General features: G+C 40.4%; 1 protein-coding gene across 1 annotated transcript in view; it reads left to right on the top strand.

Moving 5' to 3' along the window:
• The first annotated feature begins 5037 nt into the window (after positions 1–5037).
• The window catches only part of ANKRD22 (ankyrin repeat domain 22), a 30543-nt gene continuing 8828 nt past the window's right edge, over positions 5038–26752 (top strand). The window contains exon 1 of the mRNA XM_061635415.1: positions 5038–5277. Within this exon, the coding sequence (XP_061491399.1) occupies positions 5257–5277 (21 nt within the window). The 5' untranslated portion in view covers positions 5038–5256. The remainder of the gene's footprint in view (positions 5278–26752) is intronic.

The following is a 26752-nucleotide window of genomic DNA, read 5'->3' as shown; positions in this document are numbered from 1 at the left end:
ACCTATCAGCTTCTTAGGGTTAAAAACATAAGAAGAGCCTGCTAGATCAGGGCGACGGCCCATCTAGTCCAGCATCCTGTTCTCACAGTGGCCAACCAGTTGCCCATGGGAAGCCCACAAGCAGGACCCAAGTGCAGGAACACTCTTCCCTCCTGTGGTTTCCAGCAATTGGTATTCTTAAGCATACTGTCTCTGACTGTGGAGGCTGAGTATAGCCACTGTGGCTAGTAGACTTATACCCTTATCCTCCATGAATTTGTCTAATCATCTTTTAAAGCCATCCAAGCTGGTTGCCATCACTGCTTCCTGTGGGAACTACTTCCATAGTTTAACTATGCGCTGCATGAAGTACTTTCTTTTGTCTGTCCTGAATCTTTCAGCATTCAGCTTCATTGGTTGCGCACGAGTCCTTGTGTTATGAGACAGGGAGAAAAATTTCTCTCTCTCCACTCTCTCCATGCCATGCGTAATTTTATAAACTTCTGTCGTCACCTCTTACTCACCTTCTCTCTAAACTAAAAAAGCCTCAAATGCTGCACCCTTTCTTCACAGGGAAGTCGCTTCATCCCCTTGATTTTCTTGGTTACCCTTTTTTGAAACTTTTCCAGCTCTACAATATCCTGTTTGAGGTTAGGTGACCAGAACTGTACACGGTATTCCAGAAGTGGCCACACCACTGATTTATATAATGGCATTATGATATTGGTAGTTTTATTTTCAATACCTTTTCTAATGCCAGTTAAGACCCCATGAACTTCCCAGGAGGATCCCTCTGCCTGTGCAGCCTCTGAGACGGCTCCCGTCTTGGATGAAACTTTTTCAGTTTTAAATCCAGTCAGAAGGGTCTTTTTTGACTGGGGATAATTTCTTCCGGATAAGGAAGAAATGTGAGATTTCCCACACAGCTTTGTTGTGATTGTTGGAGACTGGAATTCGTCAGAATTGTCTGTGAAAGAAGGTCTTCCAGCAGCTCGGACGGAGCGAGGATTTCTAGCTAGCTCAGCTGAAAAAGTGACACTTTTTTTTTTCTTTAAAGGAAAACGGTTTAACAGGCAAGCATCCTCCTGTCTACGCTTATTATTTTCTTATATACACAGCTAAAGAGATTTGTCAGAGAATCAGCAATTAAGAAAACCTGGGTGAGCCAAAACTTTCCTTCTTTTTTACTCATGGAACTAAGGGGGAAGAAAATAAAAATAGCCTATCTTTTTTTATTGCAAAAAGCTGACATGGAAAATAGCATTATAAAGATTACAACGGATGAGGGTTTTCTTTTTGACTTATAAGACTTTGGTGTAATATATGTCTGGGACTATTTTTTCTGATCTCCTTTTTTTTTTTGACGAATCTGCTCATTTTTTCTGCTACTAGTTTTTTGGACACTGTGAACTAAAGCTGTTTTTGCACTTCTGGGCATATAAGAGATAAGGGCTGTCTAGAGTGTGACGCCAGTTGGTTTGAAAGATTAACTCCTTTGTAACTGGATAAAGAAATAAACTGCTCTTTGCTTGGGACATTGCAAATTGAAGGAGTTTTGTTCCTTTGGCTTTAAGAATGACAATTAAGAAGATCATGGATGTACAAGAAGGGACTTTATCTTTAGACATGTTTCAGAAAATAATGAATGGGATTAAGTCAATAAAACAAGAACTGAGAAATAATAGTCAAGCGTGGAGAATTGAATTTGACGAAATGAGACAGGAGCTGAAAGAAATTCAGGATTCTATGAGAAAGGAGAATAAAGATGGATCTGGAAAACCAAAAAAGGATGAAAGAGAAATTAAAGGCAAGGTTCAAACTATGGAGATTGGATTAAATATGGATATGGAAAAAAATTTGGATTTCCTGGCTGTGATGGATTCTGGAGACAAATATTACGGTTTGGAACTCAGCGCTGTCCCTGAAGGAATTGAAGAGATTGGAGATAAAGATATTATTGGTTCAAAAAAATTCCTGGACTGGAACGATTTGATGGAACTTGAAATGGAGAAAGCTAACAGAATTAATCCCTGTTTTGTGTCAATGGAAAAATCTTCAAGAGATGTGCTAGTGTATCATATAAAAAAGAGGAACAGAGATGCGGCTTTGCAACAATACTTCAGTGATATGTTCGGAACTGATGGCAAGAAAATATCTGTGAAAAAGGAAATTCTTATCAGACTCTTATTATATGACTATGACAGCAAGATTATTGGGTGCGTAAAGATGGAAGATGGAACCAATACGGATAATGGAAGAAGAGCGATTTGAAATTACTGGATTTAGTAGACTTGATGAGTTGGATTAATTGACATGTTTATCTAGAAAAAAAATTGATGGACATATATCTCAAGAATTGGAAACTTCTCTTTGACTTTTTGTGGAAGAATAAAATGATATGATGTTAATGAGATTTGTAACCAATTAAGATAACCACTGGAGGAAGGTGATTTTATAATCTATAAGATACAGGCTTGTTATATATTATAGACTTATAGCTGAACTACGACAAACCGGAAGTCAATTTTTTAATATATATTTTTTCTTTTTATTGTATTAGTTATGGATTTGTGTTTTTTCTTTTTGTATTGTTTTGGTTTTGAAAATTTGAATAAAAATTAATTGAAAAAAAAAAGACCCCATGAGCATATATGTGAAATTAAGATTTTTTGCCCCAACATGTATCAGTTTACACTTGCTCACATTGAATTTGCTAACCTTCGAAATAAAAAATGAAAAAAGTATATAGTGTCTTTGGATAGAGCCCAAAGGAAATAAACATAAGAACATAAGAAGAGCCTGCTGGATCAGGCCAGTGGCCCATCTAGTCCAGCATCCTGTTCTCACAGTGGCCAACCAGGTGCCTGGGGGAAGCCCGCAAGCAGGACCTGGGTGCAAGAACACTCTCCCCTCCTGAGGCTTCCGGCAACTGGTTTTCAGAAGCATGCTGCCTCTGACTAGGGTGGCACAGCACAGCCATCATGGCTAGTAGCCATTGATAGCCCTGTCCTCCATGAATTTGTCTAATCTTCTTTTAAAGCCATCCAAACTGGTGGCCATTACTGCATCTTGTGGAAGCAAATTCTATGGTTTAACCCTATTAATCTAAAGTACATGGTTTTGCATATGCATAGTCCCCTCCCCTCCTACTAGGGATGAAAGATCTGTGTTTCAGTTCTCTCCGTTTCTCATTTTTCCAATGTTAAATTCAGTTCTCTACACTTCTACAGTGATCTGCAATATGTTTTTTAAGAAAAGGCCTCATGAAAATTCTTCACCATTTTAGTGCAAATTTCTCCAAATGGACACATTTTTGTAGGCAGTTTTGACAAAGGTACACACTTTTGCAAGCAATTTCTCATCACTTCATGCCTTTTTGCATGTTATTTTCACATGTATTCATTTTTATGCACACTTTCCCAATATATGCATTTTTGTAAATGTTGTTTAGTTGGATTGCATCCCAAAATTCTAATAAATGAGAATTTAGGAGGATAGCTGTGTTTCAGTTCTCATATTGTTTGGGAAATTGCAAACTTGATGAATTCTGCTTGAAATGGGAACTGAATCGAAATTCTCACCCATCCCTACCTTCTACACAGTAGAGTAGTGGCAAATTCAGAAGTGCAGGGTCCCTTCATGTTAGTCACAGCCTCACCCTCACCCTTTTTTGCTGCAGCTTTGAGAATGAGATGCCTTCTTCCACACAACATATGTCCCTAGGAGCCAAAAAGCAAGAAAGAGGAAAGTGTTAGCTACTGAGAAGAGGCCTCTCAGTGGCTGACTCATCTTATTTCACTCTGATTGGTTCCAATCAGCAGGAAAGAACAAGGAAACATGTCAGAAGACTCTTCTTAGTGGCTAACATACTTCCCTTTCATGCTGATTGGCTTGTAGGTTGCTGGAGACATAGGGACCCTGCTCCCAAAAATGTAAGGGGTCTAAGACTCCCCGAGACCCTGGATGACTACACTCCTGCTGCTACAACATAGCAAGAAATGAAATAAGAATGAGCTGGCAATGTTTTCAAACTCTGTGGGCTAAAATCTATGCAGCAGATCTCAGCCACTGCACATGTGTGCAATGAAAATCTCTCTTAGTAACTATCATCTCTTGAACACAGTGAAAACAATTCTGGCAACTTACTTGGCAACTTAATAACAAAACAAGAAAATCTGACCAAAAAAAGTTTGGTTTAAAAGCCTCCTGTTATTTAGTTTTGGGGGAATAGATAAATCAGGCTAGAATGATGACTGTGTGCAGTTAAGCATAGGACATAATAGTTGACTGGCTTGGTTAAACATTATGAAACAACTTCTTTTTGGTACATTGAGAACCCCACCATTTTATTTCTCTGAGTTGACTGAGACCTGTTCAAGATACTAGTTTCTAGGAGAACACAGAAAGCACTTGGAAATGATGGGCTCCTTCTCACTGGACTCAGACTCTAGCGAGTCTCTTAAAGACCTAAGAAACAGCATGTTTATTAGCACTAGGGCGAGACTGCTGAACTTGTTCTGCAAGTTCTGTACATGCTTTGTGATATCATTCCATGTGGCCACCCCTCAACGAAAATGAACAACCAAATGTATGACTCACAAAGAAATGTCAGACTGACATTGCCTGTAATATTTAGCGGATGCAGGTAGCTAAAAGTAAGATACCTGGTGGTAAAGGCAGCACTAGCCACTGAGTATTTCTCCTGCACAAATCATAATGGAATTAATGCTTTATCATTGCTTATGTGTGTGCACATGAGATTCATGTGCATTATGTTTTGTCTGTATACTCTTCAAACAGTAATGCAATCATTCTACTGTTTCTGGTTCTACAGTTTCATTCCCTTTGCTATTTAAGCTCTCTTTAAAGATACATTTTAAGAGCTGGGCAAGCCTCAATTTTTCTGTTGCTTCTGTTTCAACAGCTTCCTTTAGGGAAACCTCTAATTTATGTTGCTAAACTGACATAGTGAACCAACCCTCTTTTCTGTTGTAACTTGTACTACTACAGCGCTGGAGCCTTCTGTAAACCCACAGTCACCTCCGCCTCACTGGGCTGGGCCTCTAAGAACACCATTGGTTCTCAGTATGCCTGATTAAGAAAGCACTTACAGCAAACATAGGGAGCACTTGAGGATCATGCACAATTACTTAAGCCTGTTCGCTGTTCAGAGTACACAGCTAAAGCAGATTACAATTTAATCAAATTGAAGGACAGAACAAAGTCCAAAGCCTGCTGCTCCAGCAAAGGATTCCAGCCAGAATCCCAAGAAAAACTATGGGGATACTATATTCACAGGTATGTAACCTTTTCCTAGACTACAACACGAGACTGCTGTCTCCAGAAGTGGATATCCACAGAAACCGATCAGGCCCATTTCAGAAGACTTAAAAAATCTCATTCAAGTAGCACCTATAAGATCTAAAACATTAAACGTGACTTAAGGGGCTAAGGCACAAATAATAGGAAGTTTAATAGTAAGTTTTTCACACTTTGAATTAGATGGCAGATATGAAGAACAGGCATTTGAAGGACTGTTGTGGTTTTTGGCAATTGGAAACTGTGAATTGTGCGTTCTCTCCTGCAGTCCTCAACCTGGATGTTTCTGCAGACGTTTGTTAATGAAAGGGGCAAAAGTTATGAAAGTTTATCCCTTTCCCCCCATCATATCCATCCCACAGCAGATCCATCACATAGCTAAGCTTGAGTCTTGGGAATTAATGAGTTAATTAAACATGCCACAAAATGTTTGCCATTATTAAAAAAAGCTTTAAAGACCTGTAACAAATTATATATTTACACAATTGTATATCTAACTATCCGTATAAGTTTGTATAAATCTTTACCCCACTAGCAAACTCAGGTAGTTGAGTGCAGACAGATACAGTGTCGTAGAGAAACAAGGAGGAGGTATCAGCATACTTGGGTAAGCCCCAAAATATGCAGAAACCCTAAACAGGAGCCATGGCATGTTGAGCTTCATTTGGAAAAGAAAACCAGAAAACTGGGGAGGGATAGGTAATAGGGGATTGGTTTGCTTGAGACTCTTACAGCTTACAATGTCCCGGAGGAGGGCAAACCTGTTTGTCTGGGACCCTGAACAGAAGCATACCTGTTAAGGGATGAAGATACACCACAACATTTTGTTGCAGAGCCCACCTGTATAAATTTAATCCCCAAATTTAGAGAAGATCTTATAGGTTTTTATAATTTTGGGTGTAGCACTATTGTACAGCTTGAGGAAAATCCTGTTTCTAAATTTAAAGGACCATTATCTAAACTGTACAACTTGTGGGGGAAATGTGAATATTTGCTAAGAGTGAATCGACGGGGGTGATTCTGCCATATTTCCACACAGATGAGCCAGTCATCACATCTGGCTAGACTACATTCCACTTCATAAAGTGATTTGGTTTCTTTTAAATCTAGTTTCTGTGTCTATGATCTATGTTTTACTTACACATCTTGTTGAAATGCAAAAGGTGGAAATTCAGGGTTTTTATTTGAAACATGTAGCACATGTGAAGATTCCTATCTTACTTCCTTGTTGGTTCCAACAAGTGCCTACAGAACTCCAGCATGTCTCTTATGATATTCGAGTCACCCTTTCAGGGTTGCAGCTCTTCTGATCAGTAGCCTGGTTAGCTGGTACTGCCACTGGGTTATGATGCCCTAGACTTTACAAACCTCCTTCCTCTCACTGTTGCCTCCTCCTCTGATAATACTTGCCATTTACTTTTACTCATCTCACCTGTAATCTCCCCTCTCTTAATTCACCACAGGTGATGCTATTTTCCCTTATTCCTGAACTTATTCCTGACAGGTCTTACACCTGTCCCTTGTTCCTTTCCATGGTTTTTGCCTGCTTACTATCTGACTGTCTGCTTGTTTCTCCTCCTGTTTTTTGTTCACTCACACATGCACACTCCCTTTCTGCCCTCCATTCCATTCCCTCCACTCTCATTCCTTCACCCTTTCCTTCATATCATGCTTCCATCCAACTTCATGCATGTGTTCTCCTTCACTCTCTTTCTCTTTCATGGGCTTCCATTCATCCTTACTCTCTCTGCTGCTGCTATGTCTTTCACTCCCACATCCTTTTGTGTATGTCAGTTCATCCGCTCCTGCTTCCTCTTTTCTTTCTCAGGGTAGAGACACACTCTGCATTATGACATTATTCTCTGACATCCTTTTCTACATTTTTACATGTCCTGAGGAGTGCCAATTATTTTCTATCCATTGATTTGTATGCACATTAATCATTTAAGGAGTTTGTAATATTGTTGCAGTTTGCCAGATGATAATTGTGCACTGAATGCCATTATCCAAGATTTGCCAGCCTCCCAATTGGCTTAGAATAATGAGATTGTGTAAAGACCAAGAATTTCCACTTTTTTGATGTAATATTGGATTTTACTTTTGGTGTAATATTGGATGTGCTTTCTACCACTGAACTACATAGGTTGCAGATAGATGTGTCTCCCCTTTGACTGCATCTATTTATTTTATTGAATAGAATGTACAGACAGCTTAATCATCAGAATATCTAAGTGGTTTCCATAAAATAACCATTAAAATTACTGATAAAATCAGATATTAAAAGCAGATATTAACCCCCCCAAAATCAAAATGTAAATAAAACCAGCAGTTTAAAAATATACATTCTAAATTAATACTACATATTAAAATACTTGTCAAGGTTATATGTCTGCGTAGGCTTGCTTGAACAAAACATTTTTTTTGCAGGTTCCAAAAGTGTAGGTGCTGCCACAGTGAAAAACTGATTTCTTACAAGCATGGAATGAACAATCAGAGCTTGGAAAAGTTACTTTTTTGAACTCCAACTCCCATCAGCCCAATCCAGTGGCCATGCTGGCTGGGGCTGATGGGAGTTGTAGTTCAATAAAGTAACTTTCCCAAGCTCTGTGAACAATCCTAATCCAAAAGTTTAGCTATGGCAAAGAGGTTCCTCCAGGGACTGCCTGCTTTTCAGCCCTTCTAGATATTGGAAGGTCAGCAGAGTTAACACAGCAGTTGCAACAAATCAGTCTGTTAAGTCTTCTGGTAAAGGTGAAAGATAAAGATTAGGGTTGATTCACTAAGAACATACATAGCCATCTCTCTGAGGAAGAGCTCAGGGAGACACATCCTCACAACTTGGAGGGAGCACAGAGGAAGCATGTGTCTTCTGTGGAGAAGCAGGAAGAAGGTGCTCAAACAAGTTACAAGGTGGTCAGTGAGAGGAACACAAAATGTTACTTTCTGTTTAGCACCTCCCACTGGTTCAGGTAACTAACTACAAGCATTGGTGCTTCATTCCAGCACCCCTTCTCAATCATGCTTGGTCAGGTCCACAAAGTTCATCTTCTGTCGCAGAAGATGAAACTGGTCACTAGGAAGTGGCTTAGTGAGAATGTCTGCTATCATGTCTTTTGTTGGACAATACTGCATCTCAATAAGTCCTTCCTTGTACATGCCTCTTATTATGTGATGCTTCAAATCAATGTACTTGGTGCATGCACTGTTTTTCTCCATTTGAGAAATCTTTATGCAACTTTGGTTGTCTTCAAGGATCTACATTAGCTTAGGGTCATCTATTCCAAAGTCCTTTAGTAAGCCAGATAGCCATTTTAGTTCTTGGCATGCCAGGGCAGCTGAAATGTACTGCCTCAGTCAATGAGCCTGCCACTGTTGGTTGCTTCTTGCTCATCCAGCCAATTGCTGCATCTCCATAGAAGAAACAAATTGCCACTAGCAGATTTGCGACTTACAGGGTCCCCAACCCATTCTGCATCAGTGTGAGACTATTGGGGGTCCCAATTTGGGGGTACTAGTGTGGGACTATTGGGGGTATGCAACTTAATTTCAGATGTGCAGCCCCTTTTAGATATCTGGCCATTCTCTTCTCAGCACTCCAGTCTCTGTAGGTGAACTGGTGCTCCTACACAGAATCCCTACAGCGATGGTTATATCTGGTCTGCTTTGGTTGTGGTGGCCAGGTATAGCAGCTTTCCTGTAGTTGTTCTGTACCGTTCATTCTGTGGAATGGGTTCACTCTCACCTTTCCCTTTTGGGTAATTTGTGTCCATGGGAGTTGCTGAGGTATAAGCTTCTATAAGCCCTAAGTACTCAACAGTTTCTTGGATCTTTTGTTTTTGGTTGAGGAGATAGCTCCCATCTTCCTCTCTTCCATTTGGATCCCAAGACAGTGGGCAACTTCTCTCAGTTGTTTTATCTCTGTCTCTTGGTTTAAGTGATGTACAATGTCCTCACAGTCAATACTGTTCTCACAACCCAAGAATAGATCATCAACATAAATCACTAGATAAGTCCAATTTCCATTTCTGAATTGTGTGTAGAGACATGGATCAAGCTCTCTCTGCCTGAAACCTTCTCTAATAAATAACTGGTTCAGTCTTTCATTCCACGCTCTGGCAGCTTGCTTTAGATCATATGCGCTTTTCTGAAGTTTACCAAAAGTTCCTCATTTCCTGTTGCTCTAAATCCAGAAGTCTGTTCCATGTAGGTTTCCTCCTCAATTTCTCCATGTAAGAATACAGTCTTTACATCAAGATGTTCAACATGTATTTTGCTGATGCTGAAATAATTAAGAATGTTCTTGTTGTGATTCATTTCGCTGCTGGAGCAAATGTCTCATTGTAATCCTTTCTATGTCTTTGTGAAAAGCCTTTGGCGACTAGCCTTGCTTTGTATCTTTGTATTTCCCCTTCTGCATCCGGCTCGGCTTTGAAGACCCATTTGCAGCCTATGGCCTTCTTGCTGGCAGGCAGGTCTGTAAGAGTCCAGGTCTGGTTCTTATGTAGTACATCTATTTCCTCTTGTGCAGCCTTCTTCCACTTGTGTGCTTCAGCTGCAGGCATTCTCTCAATTTCTTCCCAAGTTGAGGGCTCATGCACTGTTGCCACTCTTGCAAGGTAGGACAGTTGTATAGGTGGGATTTCTCTGTTTATTTATTTATTTATTTTATTTTATTTAATTTATATACCGCCCGAAGCCCGAAGGCTCTCTGGGCGGTGTACATAAAAGGTAAAAGCAAGGACAATATATAAATACAATAAATACCATAACTCAAAAAACAAAAACATACAAACAATACAAGAACCAAACAACATCCTGAATACAACATAGTAATAAAATACTATAAAAATACACTTTAAAATGCCTGGGAGTATAAAAAGGTTTTCACCTGGCGCCGAAAAGATAGCAGCGTCAGCGCCAGGCGCACCTCATCGGTGAGACCATTCCACAGTTCGGGAGCCACAACCGAAAAGGCCCTATTTCTAGTCACCATCCTCCGAGCTTCTTGATGGGATGGTACTCGGAGGAGGGCCTTAGATGTTGAGCGCAGTGTACGGGTAGTTTCATATTGGGAGAGGTGCTCCACCAGGTATTGCAGTCCCATGCCGTGTAAGGCTTTATAGGTCAAAACCAGCACTTTGAATTTAGCCCGGAAACAAATAGGAAGCCAGTGCAGACGGGCCAAAACAGGTGTTATATGAGCGGACCTTCTGGTCCGCGTCAACAATCTGGCCGCTGCATTCTGGACTCACTGTAGTTTCCAAACTATCTTCAAGGGCAGCCCAACGTAGAGCGCATTGCAGTAGTCCAATCTAGAAGTTACCAGAGCATGAACGACTGAGGCAAGGTCGTCACTGTCCAGATAGGGACGTAGCTGGGCTACCAATCGGAGATGGTAGAAAGCATTCCGTGCCACTGAGGCTACCTGAGCCTCAAGAGACAGGGAAGGGTCGAAAAGAACTCCCAAGCTACGAACCTGTTCTTTCAAGGGGAGTGTAACCCCATCCAGAACAGGGTAAACATCCACCATCTGGGCAGAGAAGGCACTCACTAACAGCGTCTCGGTCTTGTCTGGATTAAGCTTCAGTCTGTTAGCTCCCATCCAATCCATTATCGTGGCCAGGCAACGGTTTAGTACGTTAACAGCCTCACCTGAGGAAGATGCAAAGGAGAAGTAGAGTTGCGTGTCATCAGCGTACTGGTGACAACGCACTCCAAAACTCCTGATGACCGCACCCAGCGGCTTCATATAGATGTTGAAAAGCATGGGGGACAGTACCGATCCCTGTGGGACTCCACAATGGAGAGTCCAGGGTGTCGAGCAGTGTTCCCCAAGCACTACCTTCTGGTGACGACCCACCAAGTAGGAGCGGAGCCACCGCCAAGCAGTACCCCCAACTCCCAACTCCGTGAGCCGTCCCAGAAGGATACCATGGTCGATGGTATCAAAAGCAGCTGAGAGATCAAGGAGAATCAACAGGGTCACACTCCCCCTGTCCCTCTCCCGACAAAGGTCATCATACAGGGCGACCAAGGCTGTTTCGGTACCAAACCCAGGCCTAAAACCGGATTGAAACGGATCAAGATAATCAGTGTCATCCAAGAGTCCCTGGAGCTGGCCGGCCACCACCCGTTCCAGAACCTTGCCCAGGAACGGAACATTCGCCACAGGTCTATAGTTGTTCAAGTTATCTGGGTCCAAGGAGGGTTTCTTCAGGAGCGGTCTAGTCAAGATAGACAAGATAGTCATGTTTAGTCAAGATGAGTGTGTCTGGGTTCCTGTACAGTAGGTCTGGGTTCTTGTTCAGTGGCCCTGTCTGCTTGTGTAGTGACCTCTGGCTATGGACTTTCCTCAGGTTGCTGTACACCTCTTTCTGCCTGTGTATAGCATTCTACTTCTGCTTCTCTGACAACTATGTCTGCTAGCAGGTAAGTGAGTTCTACCTCTTGAGCACTCTGCAGCAGCTTGGTTTGTGCTGATTCTCTCATTCTCATCAAAATAAACAACACTACTCACTGTTGTTTTTCCTGTAGTCAAGTTCAATGTCCTGTAGCCTTTGCTTCCTGGCTCATAGCCAACCATTATGCCTGCTTCAGCTCTGTCATCTAGTTTGGATCTCTTATCTTCTGGTACATCACTGAAAGCATTGGCTGCAAGCACTTGGATATATCCCATATTTGGCTTTCTCAAGTGTCACAGTTCAAATGGCGTCCTGCCTGTTGCCGTGGCTGGCAACCTGTTTTGCAGGAAAGTTGCTGTCATCACAACTTCTCCCCAGTTTGTTAGGAAGATTAAAGTCCAGAAAAAAGCAACAAACCATCACAATCACGCTCCTGTTTTGTCTCTCGGAAATTCCATTCTGCTCTGGGGTATATGGGGTTGTGTGCCTGTGTGTTATGTCCTACTCTCTCAGGTATGTCTGTGTTTGGTGTGAGAGGTACTCACCCCCATTGTCTGTTTGTAGAGTGTCAGGTTGCCTGTTATATTTGTTGCTGACAGTGGCTATGTACTGCTTAAGCATCTGCAGGGTCTGGCTCTTCTTGAGCAGGTAGGTGATGCAGTATCTGGAATAGTCATCTACAAAAATTAAGATGTAAATATTTCCAGCCTTATTTGGCATCTGGATTGGTCCACACAAGTCTGAGTGTACTAGTTTCAATAGTCTTTTGGTGTGTGTTTCACTTTATTTTGGAATGGGGGCCTTGTACCCTTCCCTTTTATACAGTTTGCACACTGTGCTGCTGTTGCACACTTTTATTGCTATGTTTCTGGCTAGGTCTTTCCTTTCCAGATCCAGTATGGCATTTGTATCATGATGACCAAGATGTCAGTGCCATACAGAAAGAGAAGATTTGTTTGCACAACATCTTACTATGTTTATTTGCTCTTGGATACAGTCTAGTTTATACACACCATTTTTCTCAAAAGCTTTTGCGTAGTTGTGTCCATCAGCAGTTATAGTACACAGTTCATTACTAAATTCACATCAAAGACTTTATTGTTTACTTTTGAGACACTAAGTACATTTGCACCCTGTTGTGGAAGGTACATCATATTTGTTACATCAACTGAGCGGTCTTTAAAATTTAGTCTACCTGTGCCACATCCAACTATCCTATTGGATTCTCCATTGGCTATAAAAACAGACCCACTTTCATTTCTGTTGATTTTATTGAAAAATGTTTCATTGCAGCTCATATGCAAGCTTGCGCCAGAGTCGACTAGCCATGTGGTTTTTGCATGATTATGTTGTGTTATTGTAAAGTCTCTATGGCTTTTTGAAGCTCCTCTGGGCTTGTTTTTAAAATCTCTTTGTCTGTGACTCTTGTTTGTGAGACTGCTTGTTCAAAGGGGCAGGGCCTCTACACTCCCACTGAAAATTATCTCTTCCCCCACACCGAAAACACAAAACTTGTATTCTTCTTGGCAGGAACGGATTTTTTGTGTGTCATATTGGTCTGCTAAATATATTAAACTAGCCTTAGAGAGGAGGAAAGTTTTTATTCCCCCAAGTGACAATATTTGTGCCTAGGGCCTTTTTAATGAATGAACTACATTTTAGTACGTTTATATAACTGATTAATTTTATTCTTTTTAGTTATTATTTGTATTTGTTCTTTCTCTTCTGATGTATATGCAAAAAGGCTGGTTGCATATCATGCAACAAACTGAACGAGGTCTTCTAGAAGATAAATGGGCAAATGTCCTTACTGGATCTTTAATAACATATTGATTATATTGCTTATTCAGTTAATTCATAACTGTTAACATTTTTTAAAAAAAGTTGCTTGTGATGGTATTGTCAAGTGTCCTGCCTTTCATAAGCATGTTTGACTAGGTGGCCCTAGTAATCCATCATGGATAATTTTTTTTGGCCACATATTATATGTGTATTTATTTATAAGCCCCAATTTTATTTATTTATTATTTAATTTATATCCCACCCTTCCTCCCAGTGGGAGCCCAGGGTGGCATTTTAACATTTTCAATCCATGATGGGTCACAAAAAAAGTTCATGGTTTAGGGAAAACCTTGGGTAGATTTAACTAGGAGTGACATCAGTGCTGGCAAACTTCTTAACCTAGTGATCTTCAGACTGTGTGTCATGCAAGAATCTGAAACAAAGAATCTGGGGAAAAAGTCATCATACTGGATATCCACAACTCTATGGCAATTGGTGCATGGAAGCTTCACGCAGCACTGATCCTCTATTTCTATGCCAAAGTAAGGAAGTGACTTCATCACAACAAAGGAGGACCCACCAGAGGGCAAAAAGGGCAAAAAAACAAGGGCAAAAAAAGGGGAAAAAAGAGGAACCGGGGAAGTACAGACCAGTCAGCCTAACATCAATCCCTGGAAAAACTCTGGAGCAGGTTATAAAGCAGTCAATCTGTAAGCACCTTGAAAACAATGCAGTGATTACTAGGAGTCAACATGGATTTATCAAGAACAAATCCTGCCAAACTAAACTTATCTCATTTTTTTGATCGGGTAACCTCCCTTGTAGACTGTAGGAATGCTGTGGACATAATATATCTTGACTTCAGCAAAGCTTTTGACAAAGTGCCCCATGATACTCTGATTAGCAAGCTAGGGATGGATGGAGCAACTATCAGGTGGATCCACTGTTGACTCCAGAATTGTACTCAAAGAGTGCTTATCAATGGTTCCTTCTCAAACTGGGCAGAAGTAACGAGTGGGGTACCACAGGGCTCGGTCCTGGGCCAAGTGCTCTTCAACATTTTTATTAACAACTTGGATGAGGAGGTACAGAGCATGCTTATCAAATTTGCAGATGATACAAAATTGGGGGGCACAGCTAATACCATGGAAGAGAGAAACAAAATTCAAAGGGAGCTTGATAGGCTGGAGCATTGGGCTGAAAACAGCAGAATGAAATTCAACAGGGATAAATGCAAAGTTCTACACTTAGGAAAAAGAAACCAAATGCACAGTTATAAGATGGGGGATACTTGTCTCAGCAATACAACATGTAAGAAGGATCTTGGAATTGTTGTTGATCGGAAGCTGAATATGAGCCAACAGTGCGATGTGGCTGCAAAAATGTCAAATGCTATTTAAGGCTGCATTAACAGAAGTATAGTTTCCAAATCACGTGAAGTATTAGTTCCCCTCCATTCAGCATTGGTTAGGCCTCATCTTGAGTACTACATCCAGTTCTGGTCTCCGCAGTTCAGGAAGAATGCAGACAAACTGGAACAGGTTCAGAGGACAAAAAAGATGATCAGGGGACTGGAAACAAAGCCCTGTGAGGAGAGACTGAAATAACTGGACATGTTTAGTCTGGAGAAGAGGGAAGATATGATAGCATTCTCCAAGTACATGAAAGGTTGCCACACAGAGGAGGGCCGTGATCTTTTCTCGATCGTCCCAGAGTGCAGGACACGGGATAATGGGCTCAAGTTGCAGGAAGCCAGCTTTCGACTGAACATCAGGAAAAACTTCCTAACTGTTAGAGCCATACGACAATGGAACCAATTACCTAGAGAGGTAGTGGGCTCTCAAAAACTGGAGGCATTCAAAAGGCAGCTGGACAGCCATCTGTTGGGAATGCTTTGATTTGGATTCTTGCATTGAGTAGGGAGTTGGACTTGATGGCCTTATAGGCCCCTTCCAACTCTACTATTCTATGATTCTATGAGAGTTCTGTAGAATAGCCCATGCTGTAGCTGACAGAAACAGGAAGATCCTTGCACCATTGCCCAGAAAGTATAGCCTATTCTTGAGCCCTGACTGGGATTCTGGATGTCAATGCCCCCCTGGGCTCCTACTGGAAGGAAGGGCAGGATATAAATCTAATAATAAATAAATAAATAAATAAAATAACTGGTTTATCAAGCAGTTGCAGGGATATTTGCTCTTACTGTAAAAGCTGCTAGTGTGTTTCTGCCTGACTGTCTATCAGTTGATCATCTAGCTCAGGGGTGGCTAACCTTTTTTGGTCCAAGGACCAAATTCATCCTTGGCCAATCCTCTGGGTGCCACATGCCACCAGTGGGTGTGGCCAAAAGCACACTGACCTGGCTTGTATTATAGAGACTTGACTGAGCAGTGAGCACACGGTTAGCTTTTCCAATTATGCCCAGGTGGGTTCTTTGTGTAGCATCAGTTATAATGTTCATGTAATCAAATTGTTTGTTGGATTATGTTTTGAAATGATTTAGTATTTGATTGTTATTGATTTAGTGATTTGCAGTTGTGTTCTTTTGCATGACGCTTTGAGCATATTTATATGGAAAAGCAGCGTACAAATGTAAATAAATACATAAAATCAGGGCCTGGTCTTATGGGTCAGGGAAAGACTGGGCAAAAAAATAACTCTTTTCCAAATGTCTGAAGCAACTGATGGCTGCTGCTTCATATGTGACAGAGGGAAGGGCATTCCATAGTGTAGGGGCAATAGTAGAAAATGCCAACAGAACGCAGGCTACAGCCTATTTAAAGGCCTACTTGGTGGTGGCCTATCACCATTGCATCTGCAGAGAGCCATCCAGTGGACCTTTTCTAAGTGATGAGGGATCTTCTTAACATGGGATCATAGCTTGTGATCCTTGGACTTGCTATGACTCCTTTGCCAAGCATTTTGCAATCAGTCATATCCACTCTGCTTTAGAATCCATGCTGAATGCAGAACAAATACTGATTGTTTCCTTAACTCCATCTATTTGTTGTATGGATGAATTGCAGTTGTTGCAACCTAAGAATATTGACGGTATTTTGAGAGAGGCAGCCGGCCAGTTGTCTGCTTGACCATTTTGACTTCCAAGATCTAGCCAAGGATCACACTGATTATTTGGATCTGTAGTTGGGACACCTAGAGTAGAGCATCCAAATAAGATTTCTGTGCATGAGTAGGTTGATATAGGACCAGGTGTTTCTTCACATATCTGGGTGTAAAGTAGAAAAGAGCAAAATGGAAGAGTTTCACTCCATAATTCTTACAGGATTCCAGCATCTAGTTGGTTCTGCTCTAGTTAAATTCTAATAAAATATCTGAATATTGGGCAGAACAGATGCTTTATGTATGGTATTCCTCAAATCATTTATTTTTAAATAGTATAGTCGCACCATTTCACTCTTGCAACATTTCACATCTGTCTTTGTTATATTGATCAGGATGAGATCAAGAATAAAATAGAGCTTCTTTATTTAATACAGTAGGGCCCCACTCATATGGCGGGTTACGTTCCAGACCCCCACCGAAAAGCGAAACCCCGTCAATAAAATGGTGCCTGATGCCCAAAAAACACCATAAAAGCCGAACAAGTATCGTATGAGTGGGGCCTTACTCTAATTGAAAACTGCTGTATTAGTGGAACGCCGAAAAGTGGGTCGCCGAAAAGCGGGTCGCCGAAAAGCGGGGCCCTACTGTAAATCTTAAACAGTAAAACTTCTGACCTTGTTCTGTGCTACGCGGGCCTCATCCAGCACACACACACACACACACTAACTAACTACAGTAACTAAATCAGTCTAGCTCCCCCTAGGGTGTGTAATACCTGCTAGAGAAAGTTAACTCTTTCTTTGCTGTGCATCTAACTTAATTTTTTTTTTTTCAATAATTTTTATTCAGATTTTCATAAAACATACAAGACAAAATCATAAAACATTCAAAGACAAAAAACAAAATCAAAAATAGTTAAACAAAAAGAAAAAAAGAAAAGAAGAAAAAAATAAAAATAAAAAATAAAGAGTAAAATATTGACTTCCCATTTGTCAAAGATCAAATCAGTTATAAGTCTATAATATATAGCAATCCTGTCTCTTAAGTCATATTATAAAATCACTTTCCTCCAGTAGTTATCTTACTTAATCATCAAATCTCATAAACATTACTTTATTCTTTCCACAAAAAGTCAAAGAGAGGTTTCAATTCTTTAAGAAATATATCTATCAATTTTTTTTTCCAGATAAGCATATCGATTAATCCATCTCATTACTAATTATGATAATCTTATTGTCATAACCATAGTCAAAATAAACATTTCAATTAATCCATCACATCAGAATCTGTTAGGTTCAGTAATTTCAGTAGCCATTGTTCTATTATCTCTATTAGTTCCATTTTCCATCTTCCATCTTCAGTAGTCTTGTTAAGTCCAGTAATTTCAATATCCAATCTTCCATTATCAGTATTCCATAATAATCTTGCTGTCAAAGCCATAGTCATATAATAAGAGTCTGATGGGAATTACCTCTATCCCAAATATTTTCTTGCCATCCATTCTGAATAAGTTGCTGAAATACTGCTGTAAAATCATATCTCTGTTCTTTTTTTCAAAATACACTGGGTCATCTCTTAAAAGTTTTTCCATTGTCACATGGCTGCAGTTAATTCCATAGATTTTCTCTATATTGGGCTCCATCACATCATTCCAGTCCAGAAGATAATCCATGCCATTGATAACTTTATCTCTAGAATCTTCATTAATTTCTTCAGAGATAACATTAAGTTCCAAACAATAGATTTTATTTCTAAAGTCCATAGACTCCAAATCTTGTTCCTGTTCCACGTTTGTTCCAATCTCCGGGATCTCCTCTCTCACAGGGACCCCTATTCCAGTCTCCAGGGTCTCCTCTCTCACAGGGACCCCTATTCCAATCTCCGGGGTCTCCTCTCTCACAGGGACCCCTTCCAGGGTCACCTCTCTCACAGGGACCCTTATATCTTTAATCTCCTGCTTCATTTTACTCAATTCAATTTTCGTTATCTCAATCTCATTCATTATTCTCTGAAACATAGTTATTTCCAGATTCTCAGCCACTTTCTTAATTGCCATTTTAAAAGAAAAATATAGGAAAACCACTTCTTATTTCAGCAACAATTGGGTTAATACTCCAAACTTGGTGACATCACAGTATAAACAGAGCAGACAGCCTTATCTCTCCAATAGTTAAGTAAACAAAATGCAGTTCCCAGGATCGAAGCAATTAATGGCAATCGTCAAGAAACAGATTCGTCAAAATAAAATAGACCAAAAAGAGAGTAGTCTCAAAACAGTATAATATTTTTCAAAATAAAAATCTGGAATAGAAATCCCTCTTCTGTGTGTATCTTTAGAATGCAAATCCAGGACAGCTTTTTGCAACAAAAACAGAGATAAGCTATTAATTAGTGCGTAGCAGAGAGAAGTTACGGCTCCCCAGTGAGATGTCAAAAACCGATCAATCTGGCAAATCTCTTTTAAACAGCAACAATTTAAGTCAAGTAAAAGAAAAATATAGAAAGAAGGGTGCTTGCCTGTTAGTGCGTTCTCTCTTAGAAGATAAGATGAACTTTCGCTTTAACAGATAGAGCTTGCTGTTGAAAATCCGTCCCACCTTCGTCGGCTGGACCTCGTCCCATAAATTAATGAGATCTGGTCGTCCCAACAAAAATAGGCTTTGAGGTTAATCTCTTCGTTTCTCCCTACCCGGGAGAAGTTTAATCAGTCAAAAAAAAAAGAAAAAACTGACTGATATATCTGAATAAGCTTCTTTTGAGGCAGGAGCCCGTCTCAAAAGCAGGCACAGGCTAAGTCACCCTTCCCGGAAGTCCGCTGTGCATCTAACTTAATGACACATTTCACTACAGTCTCCATTAAATTCAATGAGTGGATGGAAAGATAACTGCAGCCCCCAAAACATTTGGTTCAAAGCAAAAGACAACCCACCCTTCAGTAGATTTCTGTTTGCACCCCATCAGACTCCCTGCTGATTTCAGGGAAAATGCCCAATGCAGTATTATGCAATTTTGCACAGTTTTTAAAAAAGGGGGTGGGAGGTGAGGTAAGGAACCACAAAACATTTAAACATTTCACTAGTTCAGTGTTTCTGGGGGAAATTTGGAAAATATTCCTCTAGAATTCGATTAAAAATATAGATTCAACTCCACCAAGTTCCAATATGGAAACCATGCTGAGAATACAGACTGCAAAATCTGGATCAGAATTCAGTTGAGATAACTAAACTTACTACTGTTTCTGGGGAATCTTCATTGGCAGTCCCATATACAGCACATGATAGTACAGTAGTTAATCCTGGAGCCTGCAGCTGGTATAGCAGCTTCTTCTGATTTTATTTTATTATTTATTAAACTCATATATTGCCCATCCAACCAGGTTCTTTGGTTTTTTACATAAACAATAAAAAAAATTAAAATGCAATTTCCAGTTAAAATGGCAGAGGGCTAGGGGTAGAGCACATGCCGTACATGCAGAATGTCCCAGATTTAACCCTTGCCATCTATAAAGTGTGTGTGTGGGGGCAGAAACCTGTGTCTGAAACCCTGGCCCGTCCATATAGGCAAACTAGGCAGTCTCCCAGGGTGCCAAGTTAAGGGGGGGGCAAATTCAAGGAAAAAATGCAAATGAAAAATACAAATAAAATAACAAAGTTGTCATTATTTCAATTCTACGTAGCACTACTGACACTGCTCTCTCAGCACAAACATTTCCACTTGCCTGATGGAGCGTGCACTGTGGGGCTGATTGGGGGTGTGTGCAAGGGGAGGAGAGGGGGGAGCCATGTTCCACTAGCAGGAATCCTTGCAATGGCTCCTGCTAATGGGAGAGTTAGTTGAATCTGTCATCATTTCAATTCCAGTGCACATACAAAGGGAATATGAATTATAATTATAATAAATAAGGTGATCCATAAAAAAGTAACAGTGTTAACAAGGGCCTTTTTAAGAGGGGGAGGGCATAGACGGCAATTAGCTCAGGCCTCACATATGGGGGGGGTCATATGAACATTGGCATTGCTCTATCATTGCCAATTCTTTTCTTTCAAAATTTGGCACCATAAACCTAATGGGGAAAAAAATCACAAAACAAAGTCTACTGGTGGTAGTGTCCTTTGGTCATGCCAGCATGAGCAAGATGGTTGCAGCCACAGCAGGGCTAACAGTAGCAATCCGGCCCTATCAGTTAGACTTTTAAAAAAATTATATCTTGCCTTTTTTCCTCCAAGGAACTCAGGTTACATGATCCTCCTCCTCTCCATTTTATCATCACAACAACCTGTGAGGTAGGTTAAGCTGAGAGTCAGTGATTGAAGTCGCCCAGTGAGCTTCATGGCCGAGCAGGGACTTGAACCTGGATTTCCCCAGTCTAACACTCTAACCACTATATCACATTGACCCCACATTAGCGATGTGTTCCATTTCTGCAATAATCAAATTTGACATCAGATTAATTATTATTTCTGACTTTCTCATTGTGGAGACAATTTTGAAGTAGCAATTTTCCGCACGTGATTTCCAATTCATTGTTCTTTTTTTGATTCATTTTTAAAAAAAATTGCTTTGAAATCATCGATAGTGAGAGTGATACTTTTATCAATCTACTTTCTTTGTGAGCTCTTCAAATGAGTATTCCCTTTCACTGATGTCAATGAAGTGTTGATTGTAACTGACAGATAGAAAGCAGCAGTGGGGAATGAGGTGTTGATTGTAAACAGCAAGGGGGAAGACACTGACTTGATTGTTGTTGTTGTTGTGTGCCTTCAAGTCGACTATGACTTATGGTAACCCTATGAATCAGTGACCTCCAAGAGCATCTGTTGTGAACCACCCTGTTCAGATCTTGTAAGTTCAGGTCTGTGGCTTCCTTTATGGAATCAATCCATCTCTTGTTTGGCCTTCCTCTCTTTCTACTCCCTTCTGGTTTTCCCAATATTATTGTCTTTTCTAATGAATCATGTCTTCTTATGATGTGTCCAAAGTAGGATAACCTCAGTTTCATCATTTTAGCTTCTAGTGATAGTTCTGGTTTAATTTGTTCTAACACCCAATTATTTGTCTTTTTCACAGTCCACGGTATGCACAAAGCGCTCCTCCAACACCACATTTCAAATGAGTTGATTTTTCTTTTATCCGCTTTTTTCGCTGTCCAATACATCCATACATAGAGATCAGGAATACCATGGTCTGAATGATCCTGATTTTATTGTTCAGTGACACATCTTTGCATTTGAGGACCTTTTCTAGTTCTCTCATAGCTGCCCTCCCCAGTCCTAGCCTTCTTTTGATTTCTTCACTATTGTCTCCATTTTGATTAATGACTGTGCCAATGTATTGATAATCCTTGACAAGTTCAGTGTCCTCATTGTCAACTTTAAAGTTACATAAATCTTCTGTTGTCATTATTTTAGTCTTTTTGATGTTCAGCTGTAGTCCTGCTTTTGTGCTTTCCTCTTTAACTTTCATCAGCATTCGTTTCAAATCGTTACTGGTTTCTGCTAGTAGTATGGTATCGTCTGCATATCTTAAATTATTGATATTTTCCCCTCCAGTTTTCACACCTCCTTCATCTTGGTCCAATCCCGCTTTCTGTATGATATGTTCTGCGTACACATGAAATAAATAGGGTGATAAAATACACCCGTCTCACACCCTTTCCGATTGGGAACCAATCGGTTTCTCCATATTCTGTCCTTACAGTAGCCTCTTGTCCGCAGTATAGGTTGCGCATCAGGACAATCAGAAGCTGTGGCACCCCCATTTCTTTTAAAACTTTTGTAGTTTTTCATGATCTACACAGTCAAAAGCTTTGCTGTAATCTATAAAGAACAGGGTGATTTTCTTCTGAAATTCCTTGGTTCTTTCCATTATCCAATGTATGTTTGTGATATGATCTCTGTGCCTCTTCCCTTTCTAAATCCAGCTTGGACATCTGGCATTTCTCGCTCCATATATGGTAAGAGCCTTTGTTGTAGAATCTTGAGCATTACTTTACTTGCATGGGATATTAAGGCAATAGTTCGATAATTACTGCATTCCCTGGGATCCCCTTGTTTATCTTAACTTAATTATCTGCTTTAATCTGCCTGATCTGAACTTCAAATGATATCGGAGGAAAAAGGAATTGGATTGTTAATGACCACTTGGGGCCCACACTTAAGAATGAAATGTAAAAAAGGAGAGGATTCCATCCTTACCACACATACACTAAGGGCCCAGGGTCCTCAGTGCAGAGCCTAAAGGCACTAGTGTGCCCACGGAGACCTACCAAAGTGCTATCCAGGGTCTTTGCTCCCTTCATTGCAAAATTATAAATTGTAATGGTCACCAGTTTTTCTTAACTCTCACTGATGCAGTTTTATTAGGCCCTCTACCATTATAATTGGCCACAGAATCAGAAATGGACACTGTCAGCACCAGAGAGAAGAGAGGCTCATTAAACTGTCCCCTTTCTTCTCCAGTGAGAACACTAATTTGGAGAACAGTTCTAATTGGACAGGATCAGCAGAGAGAATAGTTCTAACTGGACACTATCAGCAGGAGAGCATGTGGATTCAAGGGGAGAAGAGGAGTGAAAGATAGCAAGGGAGCAGCTGTACCTGTGCCTCAGTGGAAGAAGGAAAGGTCATTTCTCTGAGTAGATGTAGGAACCTATCCCTGTTCTTTCCATGTTATTCCTAACTCTGACACCAAAGTTTCTGTCCAGGAATGCATCTACTTTGTTAACTGACCCCTAGGGGCCCACACTTAAAAATGAAACATAAAGAAGAGGATTCCATCCTTTTTACTGTATTACTATTTACTGTAGTAAATATTGGTATTGTTCACACCCCCATGACAGACATTTTGTAACTGACCCTGCCTTGCCTATGGCAGCCCTTTTGTGCAGAGTCCATGGCTCTTGTTCAAAATTCCAAATGTGTTCATGGGCCCAAAAAGGTGGAGACTCCATACATAGTTATCCTCCCACCTCGTGAATAAGTTGCTTCCTCTGTAAATGTGTGCCTTTAAGAGAGATGGTTGATTAATACTGAAGAACTAATGAAGTTTGTTTGTGAAAATGAATTCACAGGCAATTTTCCAAACATTTTAGAGGGCTATGTATTTTTAACTTTGCCAGATTCTGTAGCTAGTGGGGAAAATAGCTTCTCAAAATTAAAATTGATAAAACTTTTCTGCATTCAACATGGTGCAAGAGAGACTTGTTGGATTTGTCTCAATGTCAGTATGGAACATGAAATATCTGGAAAACTGGATCTAAACAGAGCAAGTTCTGTTTGGGAGGCTACACAGGTACAGGAATCCTTGTACAGTAGGGCCCCGATTTTCGGCGGCCCGCTTTTTGGCATTCCACTAATACGGCGGCTTTCAATCAGAGTAAGGCCCCACTCATACAGTGCTTGTTCCGCTTTTACGGCATTTTTTGGGTGTCGGGCACCATTCTATTGAATGAGTTCTGCTTTTCAGCGGGTTTTGCTTTTAGGCGGGGGTCTGGAACGTAACCCGCTGTATGAGTGGGGCCCTACAGTATTTGAAATGAGTGCTAAAGGACATAGGACTCATTCTGTTTTTGCATCAGGCAGTTGAAACGGGTTCAGAGTGAGGCAACAGTGACTCGTGTCCCCGAAATCCCCAAATCAAGCTATATGATTAGTGTAGCTTTCCTTTTGAATTTAGGATATGACGACTAATCTGCTAGCACCACTTTGTAGATTTAAACTGCAAGTGCAGTCTTGATGCCCTCTGTGTGTGTGTGTGCGTGTGTGTATGCACACGTGTGCTAGAGATGGAATCCTCTCCTTTTCTTTTTTAAGTGTGGCCACCTAGTGGTCATTAACAATCCAGTTCCTTTTTCCTCCAACAACTTTTCATTTTTCCAATTTCCTCCGATTTTTTTTTGCTTTGCAGAGAATTATTGATATTATAATAAGCTATTTATTCACAAGTCTCCACTGGTATCAGTTTTTATTCTGAACTCTGTAATTATTGCCTGATTACATTCCCTTTAAAGTGCATTGCAGCAGATTAAGGTAGTATCAAGCCAGTGCCTCCCCCCTTACAATCAACACCTCATTCCCCCCTGCTGCATTCTATCTCAGTTACAATCAACACTTCATTGACATCAGTGAAAGGCAATACACATTTGAAGAGCTCACAAAGAAAGTAGATTGATAAAAGTATAACTCTCACCATCGATGATTTCACAGAAAAATGTTTTTTTAAATTAATAGGGGAAAAAAGAAGACGAATGAATCGGAAACCAGGTGCGGAGAGTTGCTACTTCAAAATTCTCTCCACACGGATAAGAGAACATAAGAAACAATAATTAATTGGATGGCAAATCCGGTTATTGAAGAAATGGAGGCCATCACTAGTGTGTGCACACGTGTTTTTAACTTAAGAAATTTTAAGTGGTGGCAATGGGGAGAATGGATTTGTATTCTTGCTTTATGTGATTATTCAACCTAATTTGCATCTGATCTTGCTTACTACTTGCTTGTTGTACTCTTGTTATTTTCTTCATTTTGAAAGAATATAGATATAAGCAAGATGAGAAAATGAACTAACTGCATACTGTTTCACCCAACTTACCTTGAATGGCAGAATTGGCTGCTTCTCTGTATTAATGAGTGATAGGTAGACTCCCCTCAGCATAATTTGGAACTCAGGATGGCAAACTGGGCTGTTCTTCAGAAAAGTCTGAATTGGAAAACCCTGTCACGCTTCCAGGGATGTCATTTGGAGCTCAACAGGGTCTGAAACCTCCCCCATTAACCTCTCCCCTAAACTGCCTCCTTTCTGTCATGCACCCTAACCCCTTCCTCACCTTAAGCCCTTCATCACCATCTCCTTCCCTTCTCCTAACCTTACCTGAAGGTGAAACAACAGCAGTGAAGCAGTGGCAAGGTCCCTCTGTGTCAGGCCTCCTTGTCTGGTGCCTACAGTCTGGCCATGGCAGCATCTTAAATACTGGAGAGTCCACGAAAGGTAGTCATACTATGGACTCAGGAGCCCTGGAGTACTACATTTGTTAGGGCTCATTGATCTGGGACACTGCAGTTTTAGTGTTCTAGCACCAGCAAGAGAAGAAGGCTTTGCACAGAGGTGTGTCAAGAGAAACACTGTGGCCACTGCTTCCCTATCAGGTAAATACTTGCCCACAAATTTGCTAAGTCTCCATAGAGTAAGCTACCAATGGCATAAGCTTTTCACAATTTTATCTAAACAAGATATGTATTGCACATTAGACACAGCTGCTATTTTAAAATCCTCATTCTTGTCAGAAATAGTGCCTTGTAGATTCTCTTCCCATTTAAGTTTGTACACATTCTGTTTTACAGCAAGCCTCAACGTGATCTTATATATCTTAGAATGTGAACTGCTAAACTTACCACAAGGATCTAAACATACTCCCGTGCCTCGAGTCTTGTTGAATATGATGTGCCGGCTGTAAATACTAAAACCAGGAGGGTGTGTGCGCCTTAAGTAACTGAATTTAACAATATGCTACTGGGTTTTTTTAAAAAAAAAAATCCAATATATCCAGGATATATATCTTAGATGTTTTTTGTTTTTTGTTTAAAACCGTATGTCAAAATTCCCTTACATTTTTACATTCTACAAATCTGTAATAAACATCTCAGATGTGAAAGGAGCTAAGCCAGGGGCCAAATGGCTTGCTTGTTTGGAGTACAAGCTTTTTCTGAGTTTTTCTATAGAGTTGCTTCACTGCCAGCAATCCCTACAAACAGAGTATTTTTTCTCCAAAATAGGGTTTGTCTTTGGAGATATGGGGTAGTATTCATTGCTAGTCCTATTTAGAGTAGACCCATTGAAATTAATAGACATGGCTAACTTAGGTTCTGAGCCAGTGTGGTGTAGTGGTTAAGGTGTTGGGCTACGACCTGGGAGACCAGGATTTGAATCCCCACATAGCCATGATGCTCACTGGGTAACTTTGGACCAGTCACTGCCTCTCAGCCTCATGAAAACCCTATTCATAGGGTCGCCATAAGTCAGAATCGACTTGAAGGCAGTACATTTACATTTTTAACTTAGGTTCATAAATTTCAATCCGTGGTCAGTAAAATACAGTAAAAACTGTATTTGAAGATAATAGGTATGAGTCCGTTCCTGAGACACTCTGTGTTCCCCTGGAATACAATTAATATGTATTCATGGCAATCCTGGAACCAGTTTTAATTTATAGG

This window comes from Rhineura floridana, chromosome 7, assembly GCF_030035675.1.
Source record: "Rhineura floridana isolate rRhiFlo1 chromosome 7, rRhiFlo1.hap2, whole genome shotgun sequence".
Taxonomy (NCBI): Eukaryota; Metazoa; Chordata; class Lepidosauria; order Squamata; family Rhineuridae; genus Rhineura; species Rhineura floridana.
The sequence above is the reverse complement of the archived record's forward strand: the minus strand, read 5'-3'. Positions and strand labels throughout refer to the sequence as shown.